Source organism: Drosophila sulfurigaster, chromosome 2L (genome assembly GCF_023558435.1).
Source record: "Drosophila sulfurigaster albostrigata strain 15112-1811.04 chromosome 2L, ASM2355843v2, whole genome shotgun sequence".
Classification (NCBI taxonomy): domain Eukaryota; kingdom Metazoa; phylum Arthropoda; class Insecta; order Diptera; family Drosophilidae; genus Drosophila; species Drosophila sulfurigaster.
In genome coordinates this window covers 14,604,083-14,617,098 of record NC_084881.1, presented here as the reverse complement: position 1 = coordinate 14,617,098, position 13,016 = coordinate 14,604,083, and the positions used below count along the sequence as shown (strand labels likewise).

The 13,016-nt window shown below is 34.2% G+C and overlaps 1 protein-coding gene across 2 annotated transcripts; it reads left to right on the top strand.

Moving 5' to 3' along the window:
- Positions 1-620: 620 nt before the first annotated feature.
- On the top strand, positions 621-12,509 carry LOC133834966 (dnaJ homolog subfamily C member 7). Of its 2 annotated transcripts, none has more exons than XM_062264767.1 (4): positions 621-1,100; positions 10,652-11,104; positions 11,167-12,011; positions 12,076-12,509. In XM_062264767.1, the coding sequence occupies exons 1-4, from the start codon at positions 967-969 to the stop codon at positions 12,162-12,164; spliced, it is 1,521 nt and encodes a 506-aa protein (XP_062120751.1). In that variant the 5' UTR covers positions 621-966; the 3' UTR covers positions 12,165-12,509. The 2 variants fall into 2 exon arrangements, with proteins under 2 accessions (XP_062120751.1, XP_062120752.1); XM_062264768.1 differs by lacking the exon at positions 621-1,100 and adding an exon at positions 4,490-4,645.
- Positions 12,510-13,016: the final 507 nt, after the last annotated feature.

Below are 13,016 nucleotides of genomic sequence, written 5' to 3'. Positions count from 1 at the left end.
AAAAATAATTAATTGAAAGCATTTTTATGCCTTATAAAAAAGTTATGTGCATTGCTTTTATATTTTCAAATTGGAGCATTTAAACGTTCACATGACAAAAAACTGCATGCTACAAAGCACACAGCTTTTGCTATGTTCACTAATCAAATATGGTCACCTCTTATGCGAATACTTTGAAATACAAAAATACGTTACTAAACTACATTTTCAAGAAGCAATTTTAAAAATATTAGTTATAATAATAATACAACTGCATAATTTTAATATCTGTACAAGAGAATTTCAAGTACTTGTACCTTTACAGCTGATATTTAAAATACCCTCGCCTGGTAACACGCTAAAATACCAGAATTATACCATATAGTGGAAACCGTTTTTCACAGCACTACCAATGTGTATATAATCGAATAGTCAGGTTAAAATTAATGAAACAATTCACATTTTTTCTATCTAAACATATTCATTATAATTACAAGCTATCTTATCTTTAGAATGTACCCGCCATGCATGCATTTCAAGAATCAGAGCTGCATTGAAAACATCGTTGAAATCCCACCACAATAGTCAATAGAAAAACATCGATAACTTTTTTACCACCACTATTTGTTTCGTTCATTTTCCATTCACGCTGTCGCTGTTGTCGGGTCAAAATTTTTTTAGAATAGTAGAATTAATTAATTGATTCACAATAAATAATTATTGGATCGTTAAATAATCAAAACCGCATAGGGCGTCAGCAATTCATATCACATTTTAGGCACAAGAAATTCGTTGCTTCGGAGTTCGGTTTAAACGAAAGAAAATAAAAAGAAAAAGCATTTTTTCGTTGCGTGTGTGAAGAAGAAGCAAAAACCAAAAGTAAACGCGGTGTACACACGAAATTGTTGCTAACGAAAAGAAAGGCCAAGCAAATAAGGCAAATAAATTAACACGCGCGCCAATTAGTCATTGTTGTTTTTGCTGCGGATGGAAGACGTCATTGAAATTAGCGATAGCGAACGCGAGGAATCCTCATCAACCTCAGAAATGGACGTGGACACGCAGGAAGTGAACAACTCTGCAGCTGATGCCGAGCAAATTGTGCCAAAGGACGCGGCAACGTGAGTAAAACAACAACGCGCCTTATCTATGTGCCCTTGTTGCTCCCCCTTGCCCCACGCCTCCCTACTGCTCACAATTTTACAGTTTGATAACCACAAAATAAGTCGAAATATGCAAACATGCGCAAGGTGAACTTGACTCTGTGTGCGCCTATGTGTGTGTGTGTGTGCTTGTGTAGCATTTTGACGTACTTTTTATTTTATATAATCGATCGACGCCTCTTACGATTTCATGGACTTGTTTCATTAACCTAAACTGCTGCCAAAGACGCCAACACACGCGCTCAAAAATCTCCAAAGCATCAGCTCCCGTCTCTCCTCTTCTCTCCACTCTCCACTCCTATGCTCTGACAAACAAGTTTTTTGCGCCTGCATTTTCGTTTTGTGGAATGAGTCAGTTTCTGTTACCAAGAATTCGGTCTAGCAAAATTATCTTTAAAGTGAAACAAAGAAAAAACCTTCAACTCTGTTTTCCATATCTACAGTCAATCACAGATAATATCAGACGGCAACTTTTTCTTAATTAAAAGTTGCGAAACTTATTTAAGTTGAGGATATTAATATAACGCTTAAGCTTCTATATAACATCTCTTTATTTTGGTTATTGATATTTTGTGTTTATGTGAAATGCTTAAATATCAACAAAAAAATTATATTTTTTTTGTATGCAAATTCAATTTGAAGCAACAAGCGTTAATACGCTAATCTTTGCTGATAGATTTGAGTTATAATCCACCAAAAACACAAATATTGCTTATACACATTTTAGCACATTGACCAACAATAAAACAGTTGTTAACTGTAAATGCAGCCACGCTTGATTAGCTTTTGCATGTGCAAGGTCGACGCACAAATACCCTCTACGGCAATTTTGTCGTTTCTCGTTTTGAGGTCGTCTGGAGGCGACTCCACACACTGAAAGCAAACTTGTTGCTGCCTTAATGGGGCGTGAAATTTGTTGACGGAACAACAAATGCATTTGCATACTAAAATTTCCGGTAATACGTTTGTAGTTGCACATACCCCCCCTTGCCATTAGAACAAGGGTGTTCTGCACTTGCACTTGGGGTTTACCTTTTTATGGGTGTAGTAAATTAAATTTAAAATTAGACTATGTACTATGGACGTTTTTTCCTATGTTCAAGATTAGGTGTCACTTACTTATTGCTCAAATAAATTTATTGCTCACTTATACGCAATGCAATATTATTTAAATGCCTCTTAACTCAATTGAACGAAAATAATAAACCACAGAAATTTTCCTTTGTTTTTTGGGAAAAGTTCTAAGGCGTTAACTATTTTTAAAGTATAAAATTTGTTATTGCTATGTGACGTAAACTTTATAATAAAATATAAACCCAATAAGCGTGCTCTTTTTCTCATTTATTTTTATTGCGGTTACATTTGTAATTTTAAATTAAAATATAACTTAGGCAAGATTCCGAGAAAACACATTTTCTTTTTTCATCCACTCTATATAGTATCTGGGAGAAACTGTTCCTAAGTAATTCAAACACTTATCGAGGGTTGTTTCCACTAAAATGTGTTTCCATGGTGCACTAAATTGGCCTAAACAGTTCATTTTGTTTTCTGTAGTCAACAAATTTGTAATATGCACATTGCAAACGTTTAAAGATTAAATTTATTATTAGTAAAAAATAAAGTATAGTGTAAAGCTTAATTTTCTATAAAATAACCAAAGCAAAAGCGGTTTTAACCATGTCTGAGCTGTCGCTGTATTTGAGGAAACAAATTTGGTATGTAGGTTAATGTCTTTCGGGCCAAAAGGGAGCAGTCTTTATGCTAAGGAGAAAGATGTGACAGACAGATGAAAAATTATCACGCGTTTTGATGACTCAATGCCATTGCTGAATTAAGAAAATTAAAAACAAACAAATTAAAAACAGTTTCTGATCTCCAGAATTGTTTAAATTATAAAACTGAAAAGCATTTCCTATGAAAATTAAAATTTCGTACAATTTTTACAAAATAATATAATAATATTTTTAAATGTTGTCTTAGGCATAATCTCCTTCCAAGTCTTTATTTATGATTTATAGTTACTGCACTAAATACTTGTTAGTATAGTTATCAACTGTGAGCTATTTTAAAGTATTTGAAGTATTTGAAGTATTCATTAAATAGATCGTGCTAGAAATAGATTTCTTACGATAAGATAGCTGCATAGCTAACATATAATATTAGATTGCCAGGAACCTGATGAAACAGGTTAATCATGTTGCTAAATTATAGACACTCTTTATAAAGACAAGGCTATTTTCTATAATGCTAAATTATAGAAACTCTTTATAAAGAATATTCCTATCTTTTAATTCAGTACAAGGCTATTTTCTATATTTGTTAGAATGAAAAATGTCGATGCAAAATGTGTCTAACATATAATATTAGATTGCAAGGAACCTAATGAAAGAGGTTGCTGCTAAATTACAGATACTCTTTATAAAGAATTATTACTATCTTTTAATTGAGTACAATATATATTTCTATATTTGTTAGAAAGAAAAATGTTGAAGCAAAATGTCTCCAACAAATAATATTAGATTGCAAGGAACCTGATGAAACCGGTTGTTGCTAAATTATAGACACTCTTTATAAACAATAATACTATCTATTAATTTAGTACAAGGTTATTTTCTATATTACTAAATTACAGACACTCTTTATAAAGAATTATTACTATCTTTTAATTCAGTACAAGGCTATTTTCTATATTTGTTAGAAAGAAAAATGTCGAAGCAAAATGTCTTTAAGTTCTCAGCACCTTGAAAGCTGCTTAGTGGGTCACTTATCTATCCATCAAGTCATTTGTCTGCATCATTGCAAAGGCATTCGTTGGTCAGACACGATCTGAAGGACGTATTGCTCGGTCAAGTTTTCTTTGGTTTTCTTTTCAATTAGAGTTATTTTTGCAATGCGAGATTTATTTACAGCAAAGGTCAAAGTCTTTGCGTTCGTTTCATAATGATTTCAATTCCATTCTGTTGCAAGTTGTGATGTGTGTGAGAAAAGCGCTTTCTGTGCAACATAAGAAAAAGCTTTTCCCCAAATGCTTTTACTAGATTTTCGCGAAAACATTTTTCTCTCTTTTGCGATCGGTTGCAGCTCAGTGCATTTGTCTCGTCGTCTTCGTCGTCGTCGCCTCTCGTATTGCATTAAATAAGTACAACAAATGTGGTTTTGTTTTTAAAATTAACAGTTGGTTAACTCAAGTCGAAAGTCGAGGAATTCTGAATAGGCTACGCTGAACTGATTATTATTATAATTCACACTTCATATCTAGTATAGACATATAAATCGTGTGGTTTTTTGACTTATCTGTCTCTGTCGCGTACTTAAAAACAAAATTCAAGTTGTACACATTCAGTTCATACACACAACGTTTCTTACGTGACTATAAAAAAAAGCTTGTCAAATTGCTCAAGGAATAATCAGAAGCTGAATCGAGTGTTGCTTCCTAAGCGCAGAGGACTAACGACTCCCCAAAGTAATTCAACGTTAAATCCAAGAAGATCGAAAATGTTATAGTAAGTTTTTTAATGCCATAGCGAACGTTTTTTTGCATTCTTATGTATTTAAACCGCACAAGTTCTTCTTCTTCGTCTGGTCAATCGGGGCATCGCCACGTCGTGTACTATATACGCACACATACATATGTATATCGCATTGTATTTGCATATATAAACCTACACATGTGCACATACTTATTCGAGCACTGTCTGCTGACCACGTGTGAGTGGCTTTTTAATGAAATTCCGCACTCTTTGCTCTTGCTTGACAATTTCACACATTTCAAAATTACTCTCTCTTTCCCTCTTTTCTTTTCTCTGAGCAACAATTTGCAATAAGTTCTTTGAATTCAATTTGATTTTCAAAGCGCATTCCATGTGCAGTTCAAGTTTCTTCGTTTTTATTGAGCCTATATGAATTGATTAATAATTTGCATGAATTTATGACCAATTTTGTTCGTTTGTCAGCTTTCACTGTGGTTAATTTATTGTATGAAAAATATGAATTATTCAGCGCAATAAATGTCACACATTTCAGTCGTATAACTACAAATTATTTACATTTAATGTTTGCCAAATTTTTCATTAGTTTAACCTGTTTCACAACTATTTTGCAGACTTCGAATCGATTTATTCGAATTAAATGTTTGCCAAATTTTTGTTAGTTTAACCTGTTTTACAACTATTTACATATACTTTACATATAAATTCGAACTTTGCAAGCAATTCTATGTAAAGTTAAAGGCTTAGTGAATTTCTGAAAACTGTCTCTGAAATGTGCATTTCATTTCTTCAACACGTTCCACTTTCAAATAGCACACATTTCTATAAACGCGTATTCAGGTTCTTTTCAGCCATTTTCTAGTCTCTTGCATTTTTCTTTTAAGGCAACATAGCCACCTATTTCTTCTCCCTCCCCTCTCTCTATTGCACATTTGCATGTAAGTCTATATAGTTCCAGTATCGCGTCGCACATTGAGGCCGCCAAAGCAACAACAAACAAGCATTTATTATTCGCATAGCTGATGTTAAGATGCCGCCAACACCACCGCCAACGTCACCGCCACCGCCGTCGCTCTACATTTGTTTACTTTATCGATTATATAACTTTAGTGTGCATTTTTGGGGGAAGGGGTTGGGATGTGTCTTTTATTGCCCGCCCGTTAAAATCTTGTTTAATGCTCATCTCAAAATGCGTTTTGCATATTCTTATACCCTGGATTTCAAATATGTTTAAAAAGTTGAATAGAAATTTGTACAAAAAGGAATTGTTTTATTAATTATCCGAGTATTATAAACGAAACAATATTTGTATACCCTGCATTTTAAATATACATATGTGCAAGGAAGTTGAATACAAATTACAAGTCTTAATAGATATTCTTTTAGAACTTATCCAAGTAGTATGAACGGAGTTATAAAAAATTATGCTGACTTAAAAGAAAATAATTCTCTTTTGACAAAATTTAGAAAAAAAGATTTAAAATTTAATCTTCAATTAAAATATAAAAAGACACTTTTTTAAATAATCGATTAATATTTTTTTGACAATTATTATAGAGAAAGATTTAGAAATTGAATACATAAAAATATTTAAAAAAAAAAAAACATTAAGAAGTTATGCTTTTTTTGTGAATTTCAATATTGCAAAATAATTGGATTGGTTTTATAATAAAAAATAGTTTTAAACATGATATTAAATTAAAAAGAAATGAAAAAAATTTTATAAATTAGATTTGTCCTTTTTTACATTGCAAATCAACATCACTTTGAAGATAATGTACAAATCTTACAATTACATATTTGTGCACTTCTTCGTTGATCTTTTCTCGTTAATGTATAGTCAATTACATATTGAATAAAAAGAATAAACTTTTTTTCCATTAGTAACAGTAAACAGTAAAGTGTTTTCTTTATCATTCGCTCCGAAATGTGAAATATGCAAACATGTACTCAATTTTGCTCCCCACTGTATATATAAATACTTTTTCATAACAAAGATACTTTAATTGAATTGTAATGCACAGAGGTTCAGAAATGTTTATTATTATCGCATACAAAGGTTAAGATAATATCGTTGTTTACTATATACATTTATGTTTTTGAATTTTACAGCACTGTAAGACAGATGAAATGATGTTGATTTTATCAAAGACAAGTGTTTCGAAATTATAAATAAGAAATTTTGCTGAGTTCATTTTGGTAAATTCATTTTTGAACGAATTATAATGAAGAAATTTCGGTAAATTAATGTGCAATGAAATTTCAATATCTTTCTTTTCTTTTTTCATTTGCAACTCTTTATCCATCACGTCGCTTTTTATCTTATCTATTATGTTTTTGAGTAGTCAACTCCCCACTTGTTATTAAATACGTGGTCCGTAAATAGCACACAACTGATATAGGACACTTTCTATTGTTCCCGCCCGATTGACAGCTTGTAAATTGAGTCCATAACGATGCGAGCAATGACCGATTGCACTCAGTTCACTTCCATCATCAAACTCAACTGCAGCAAGTGTCAATAGAACATGAACTCCTCCTCTCTTCAGTTCACGCTTCTGACAGCCGCTTGTCCTCCACATCCTTATCCGTGTCCTGCGCATCCCGTTCCTATCCTGTTGTCTGTCGGCACACAATAAAGAAAAGTAAAAAAATCAATGAAGAGTTTGTCAGATTGTTTGCTCTGGAGCTTAAATCTCAAACATTGAAATCGTGCTAAATATTATGCAGAAACTTTCCAAGTTTTTGCCATATTTCTGCATAAGCTTTTAGTTAAACAATTGCTTGCTGCTGTCGTTAAAAAATTGTCTTGTGACCTCATCTTTAAACATCAATTTCTTTGGCTCTCCAGCTAGTTGCCTAGTTGAGTGGGTCAAATAAAAGAGCATATAAGTTGGGTTGGGTATTGCTTCATATAGAGCAATTTCAATTTCAACAAATACCGATTACGCTCTGTTAAGCTTTTTTTTTTTATTATTGGTTTTCTTCATGAATGTATATAAATTTCATTCCAGAATGATGTTATTTTCTGCTGTGTAATTGTTGTGCTCTTTATAAGGTAATCGATGTTATGAGAGTCAACATTGCTTATGCTCCTCCTCATTCTATGTCTGCATCTAGTTAATTCGATTATAGCGTGTCCATTGAAACTTCTGGGGGTATTTGTTCCTACGGAGGTTATAATTCTTTGTATTATTCATATTTTTGTGTTTATTGACACTAGAAACTTCATGAAAGTATTAAATAAAATATATAAATTATTGAATTTATAAAAAAAGAAGAAAAAAACTGTTACTACATTTCATTCATTAGAAACTTCATCAAAGTATTCGGAAAAACATTTATAAAATAATTTTACTACAATATAAATTATTGAATTCATAAAAAAAACCCTTAATACAATTAGTCTAAAATATTCATTAAATAAAATTACATAAATTAATATAAAAAAAAAACATAAATACGGTTACTACAATTTTTCTAAAAATATTAATAAAATACTATCATTGGAAATTTCACGAAAGTGTGTACAAAAAAATATATAAAATAATTTCACCACAATTTTTCCAAAATATTCATAAAAAATTAAAAAAAATTCTTTAATTTAATGAATGTATCCCCAAAAGCAATGAATTCGATTTATATTTTATTCAATATAATAATTATACAAAATTATTAGGAAAACAATTTAGTAAGAAAATATAAAATGAATTAAAATACAATTCTATATTCAAAAAAATTAATGATAATAATTTTAAAAATATAATTATAATTTTTATTAATTTAACATTGACGATATATTATATATACAATATATTATCCATCAATATTCGCGAAACAATTTACTAAGAAAATTTAAAGGACTTAATTAAAGAAAATCATATTCATAAAATACATTTTTAATCATTTATTAAATATACCCCTAAAAATGAAATAGATTTATAATTGTATTAATCTGATCCATAATTATTCGGAAAACTATTTTAATAAGAAAATTTAAATGAATTAAAATATAATTTTATCGTGGCATTAAATTTGAACAAGAAGTATAATTTGAGATATTTATTGTCATAATGGATCATTTGCTTTGATTTATTTTTTAATTTTTTAAATAGAATTCTTAAATATTTTTGTGTATTGAACATAATTTCTTTTTTTGTTTCTTCCAACAATATTGAAGATTTAAATTTGTTACATTCGAAAACTAAATCTAAGTTTAACCCTAAATAACAAGGCTGCAGCTTTATTTGGAATGTAAGCTTTATTGTGCAGCTTTATTTGGAATGTAACGAGACAAAACTTTACTTAAAAGTGGTCAAACTTTTTAGAGTTCAATCTTTTGTTTGTTGGTGTCTTGTTAAATTTGGGACAATATGCGAAAACAAACACGAACGAATGAATAAGCGAAGCAAAGTTATCGCATCTGCTTCTTTTTTTCTATATATTTTGTGTTGGCCAAGATGGCTTTTGGCCTAACGCATTGATATGGAGTTTTACCCCTCGTTTCACCTCTCACGTCTCTCTCTCCAAGTTGTGCAAGTCGTTGCACTCTCTGTCTGTCGTATGTTTTCTCTCTCACGCTTTGCTGTTTGCAGTTGCAGTAGCAGCAGCAGCAGAGGCAACAGCAGCATGTGGCCAAAACGAGAGCGAGTATCGACTGAAGCTCGTCGCGTGGCGCGCTTGCTGCATTTGCAATCAGCAGCAGCAGCAGAAGCAGCCACAAACTGTGGCAGCATCAACATCAGTCGCTTCCGTTGGCTTCCCGGGACCACCAGCAAAAACGACGTGTTCGCTCTTTTGATTTTTTTTTTTTCGATTCTATATACACAAATAACTACGTGAAGAGTGAACAAAAATTATCCATTAGCAATAAATTGTGTTCGCCATCGATGTTGTGCTAGATAGAAAAACAAAAAGTTTATACACATGCCCAATAAATTTTACATGAGTTCTGAGGAATTTACATTTCTGCCGCGGTAAGTGCGAGTAATTGCCGGAAAATTCGAATGAAAAACTGACCGCAGTCGCAGTCAACAGTTGCAAATCAAACTTTTGGAGTGACAATTATTAGCTAGAACATTTTTGAATATTTAGAAGTTTTACAAGTGCAGCAATCAAGCGAAAATTGTGCAATTTTGTGTGTGCTTCTCGGCTTAATTGTTATGCAAAGTTAGAGATTGACGACAACACAAAAGCCCTTTGCACCCTCTCTTCTTCCCCCTCCTCCTGACCCTTTCACAGTGTGTTGTTATTGCATTCGACGACGAATTGTGGCCTCAATTTCTGGGCAGAGACCGCGGCGGCTTGCCAAGTTATGGCAGCAATTAAAAGTTTTGTGCTGAGCCAAGCTTCGTTTCGCAAAAAAAAAGCAAAAAACAGAAAGTGCCAACATTTAAGTGTGTTAAACGGCTGCATAATCGACTGGAAAATACCCTTTATATATTTTTATACCCGCTACCCACAGGGTAGAAGGGTATTATAACTTTGTGCCGGCAGGAAATGTATGTAACAGGTAGAAGGATGCATCTCCGACCTTGATAAGCGTCAACAGCCGATACGATCTAGCCATGTCCGTCTGTCCGTCTGTCTGTCTGTCCGTTTGAACACCTAGATCTCAGAGACTATAAGAGATAGAGGTATAATTTTTTTTCGACACCATTTGTTATGTTTGCACGCAGATCAAGTTTGTTTCAAATTTTTGTCACGCCCACTTCCGCCCCCGCAAATCAACAATTTGGAGATTTTTGGTATATACAATAATAAATATAGTAGTTGTGATCACATAAAAATTGTAGAAGTTATTAAAGAAATACTTTTGTATGGACAAAAACCATACCGTTTGGTATATTTTTAGTATTTTGTAGTTTTCGGTATATTTTGAGAATAATGCCGCAACATTTTGCTTTTATTAAAAATGGGTAGCGGGAATCTCACAGTCGATCACACTCGCCTGTAGCTTTCTTACTTGTTTAAACTATTTCAACGGAACGTTCTAACTCTTTTCTTCTCTTCCGCTTGCAGCATTGCTGAAGAGAAAAAGAAACTGGGCAACGATCAGTACAAGGCACAAAACTATCCCAGCGCACTCAAATTGTATTCGGATGCCATTTCGCTGTGTCCCGACTCTGCGGCGTATTATGGAAACCGTGCTGCCTGCTACATGATGCTGCTCAACTATAACAGTGCCCTGACGGATGCTCGACATGCCATTCGCCTCGATCCCAGCTTCGAGAAGGCCTATGTGCGTGTGGCGAAATGTTGCCTAGCGCTGGGCGACATCATCGGAACGGAGCAGGCGGTTAAAACGGTGGCCGAACTCGATTCGCAGAGCAAGGCGCTGAGCAGCGAACAGCAGGCGGTGCAGAAGCTGCGACAACTGGAGACAACCATACAGAGCAACTACGACAGTCAGGCCTATCGCAATGTGGTCTTCTATCTGGACAGTGCACTGAAGCTGGCGCCCGCTTGTCTGCGGTATGTAAACTGTTTAAAGAATTTACTTAAAACTTTACTAAATGCCTGATTTGTACTTGTAGTTATCGCTTGTTAAAAGCCGAATGTCTGGCTTATTTGGGACGTTGCGATGAGGCTTTAGATTTGGCCGTAGGTGTCATGAAATTGGACAGCAACTCGGCGGATGCGATCTATGTGCGTGGCTTGTGCCTCTACTATACGGACAATCTGGAGAAGGGCATCTTGCACTTTGAGCGTGCGTTGCAATTGGATCCCGATCATCACAAGTCGAAGAAAATGCGCAGCAAGTGCAAACAGCTCAAGGAGATGAAGGAGAATGGCAACATGTTGTTCAAATCGGGACGGTATCGTGAAGCGCATGTTGTCTACACCGATGCCCTGAAGATCGATGAGCACAACAAGGACATCAACTCAAAGCTGCTGTACAATCGTGCCTTGGTTAACACACGCATCAGTGCATTACGCGAGGCGGTGGCCGATTGCAATCGCGTGCTCGAGCTGAATGCACAGTATCTGAAGGCGTTGCTGTTGCGTGCACGGTGTCACGGTGATCTGGAGAAGTTCGAGGAGGCGGTGGCCGACTATGAGACGGCACTGCAGCTGGAGAAGACGCCAGAGATAAAGCGTCTGTTGCGTGATGCAAAGTTTGCCTTAAAGAAGTCGAAGCGCAAGGATTACTACAAAATCCTGGGCATTGCACGGAATGCCACTGAGGATGAGATTAAGAAGGCGTATCGCAAGAAGGCGCTCGTCCATCATCCGGACAGGCATGCGGGCAGCAGTCTGGAGGTGCGCCAGGACGAGGAAATCAAATTCAAGGAGGTGGGCGAGGCATACGCCATCCTATCCGATGCGAGAAAGAAGCAACGTTACGACAGTGGCCAAGACATTGAGGAGCAAGAGCAAGGTGAGTGAGAAAATTACTATTTTGTATTCACTTCTTAATTTTATTCTTTTTGCTCCTCCCACAGCTGACTTCGATCCAAACCAGATGTTCCGATCGTTCTTCCAGTTTGGCGGCGGCGGCGGACGCAATGCGTCGTTCAACTTTGAGTACTAAGCCTCCCAACTGCTCCCAATCTACAGACTTGTAACACAAAAAACAAAACTCCAGACTAGCGTTCAGCGTCATCGCCACAGATATATACCTATATATACAACATATATATATATATATCATCATTATAACAACATTTGCGGCAACTCACGCACAAATCAAAGTTTATGCATTTTACAGACATATTCTTCTGATCATTTCTTTTTTTTTTTTGTCCTCAACTCAATTGATTATTGACAAATCATGCGCCAAGTTTGCAACTTGATGCCTTTTTAGCCTTATTCTGTTTGGCAAAATATACACAAATACAACAAAATGTTATAAAGAAATTGTAGACTTGTAAAATAATTAACTATTCATTTGTAATGTTGAGACAAAGACGGGTCGAGTCGTTAGTTATTGTGTCTGTTGTGCACGTCATGTTCAGAGAGCATCTTTTTAAGAAGATCTAATTAATTGATAATTAACTAAGCCGTCGCCTTTTTTTAATTAACCAATTTAATTTGTTTTAAGCAGCCACATAAGTTTTATTTTTAAGCAGAAAACAATTCTACAGCAAATCGCAGTAAATCTTGTGTAATTTTTGTGAAAGACACAAAACAAACTTGAAGTAAAAAATAGTTTTAAACTGAAAAATTTGTATGGTTTTGTTCTTATTTTTAGTAAAATTGGTCATTAAGAAATGATTTTGCGTGTATCGGTAAATGTAATGGAATTTCATGAATCTAGAAAATGAGGTCCTTTAAAAATCAAGAGTGATACTTGAAAATTAATGCTTAAATTTTTATAAATTTAAATATTTGTAAATTCTCAATTTGCATTGCTGGATAACTTCGTTATATATTGAAGGATTTC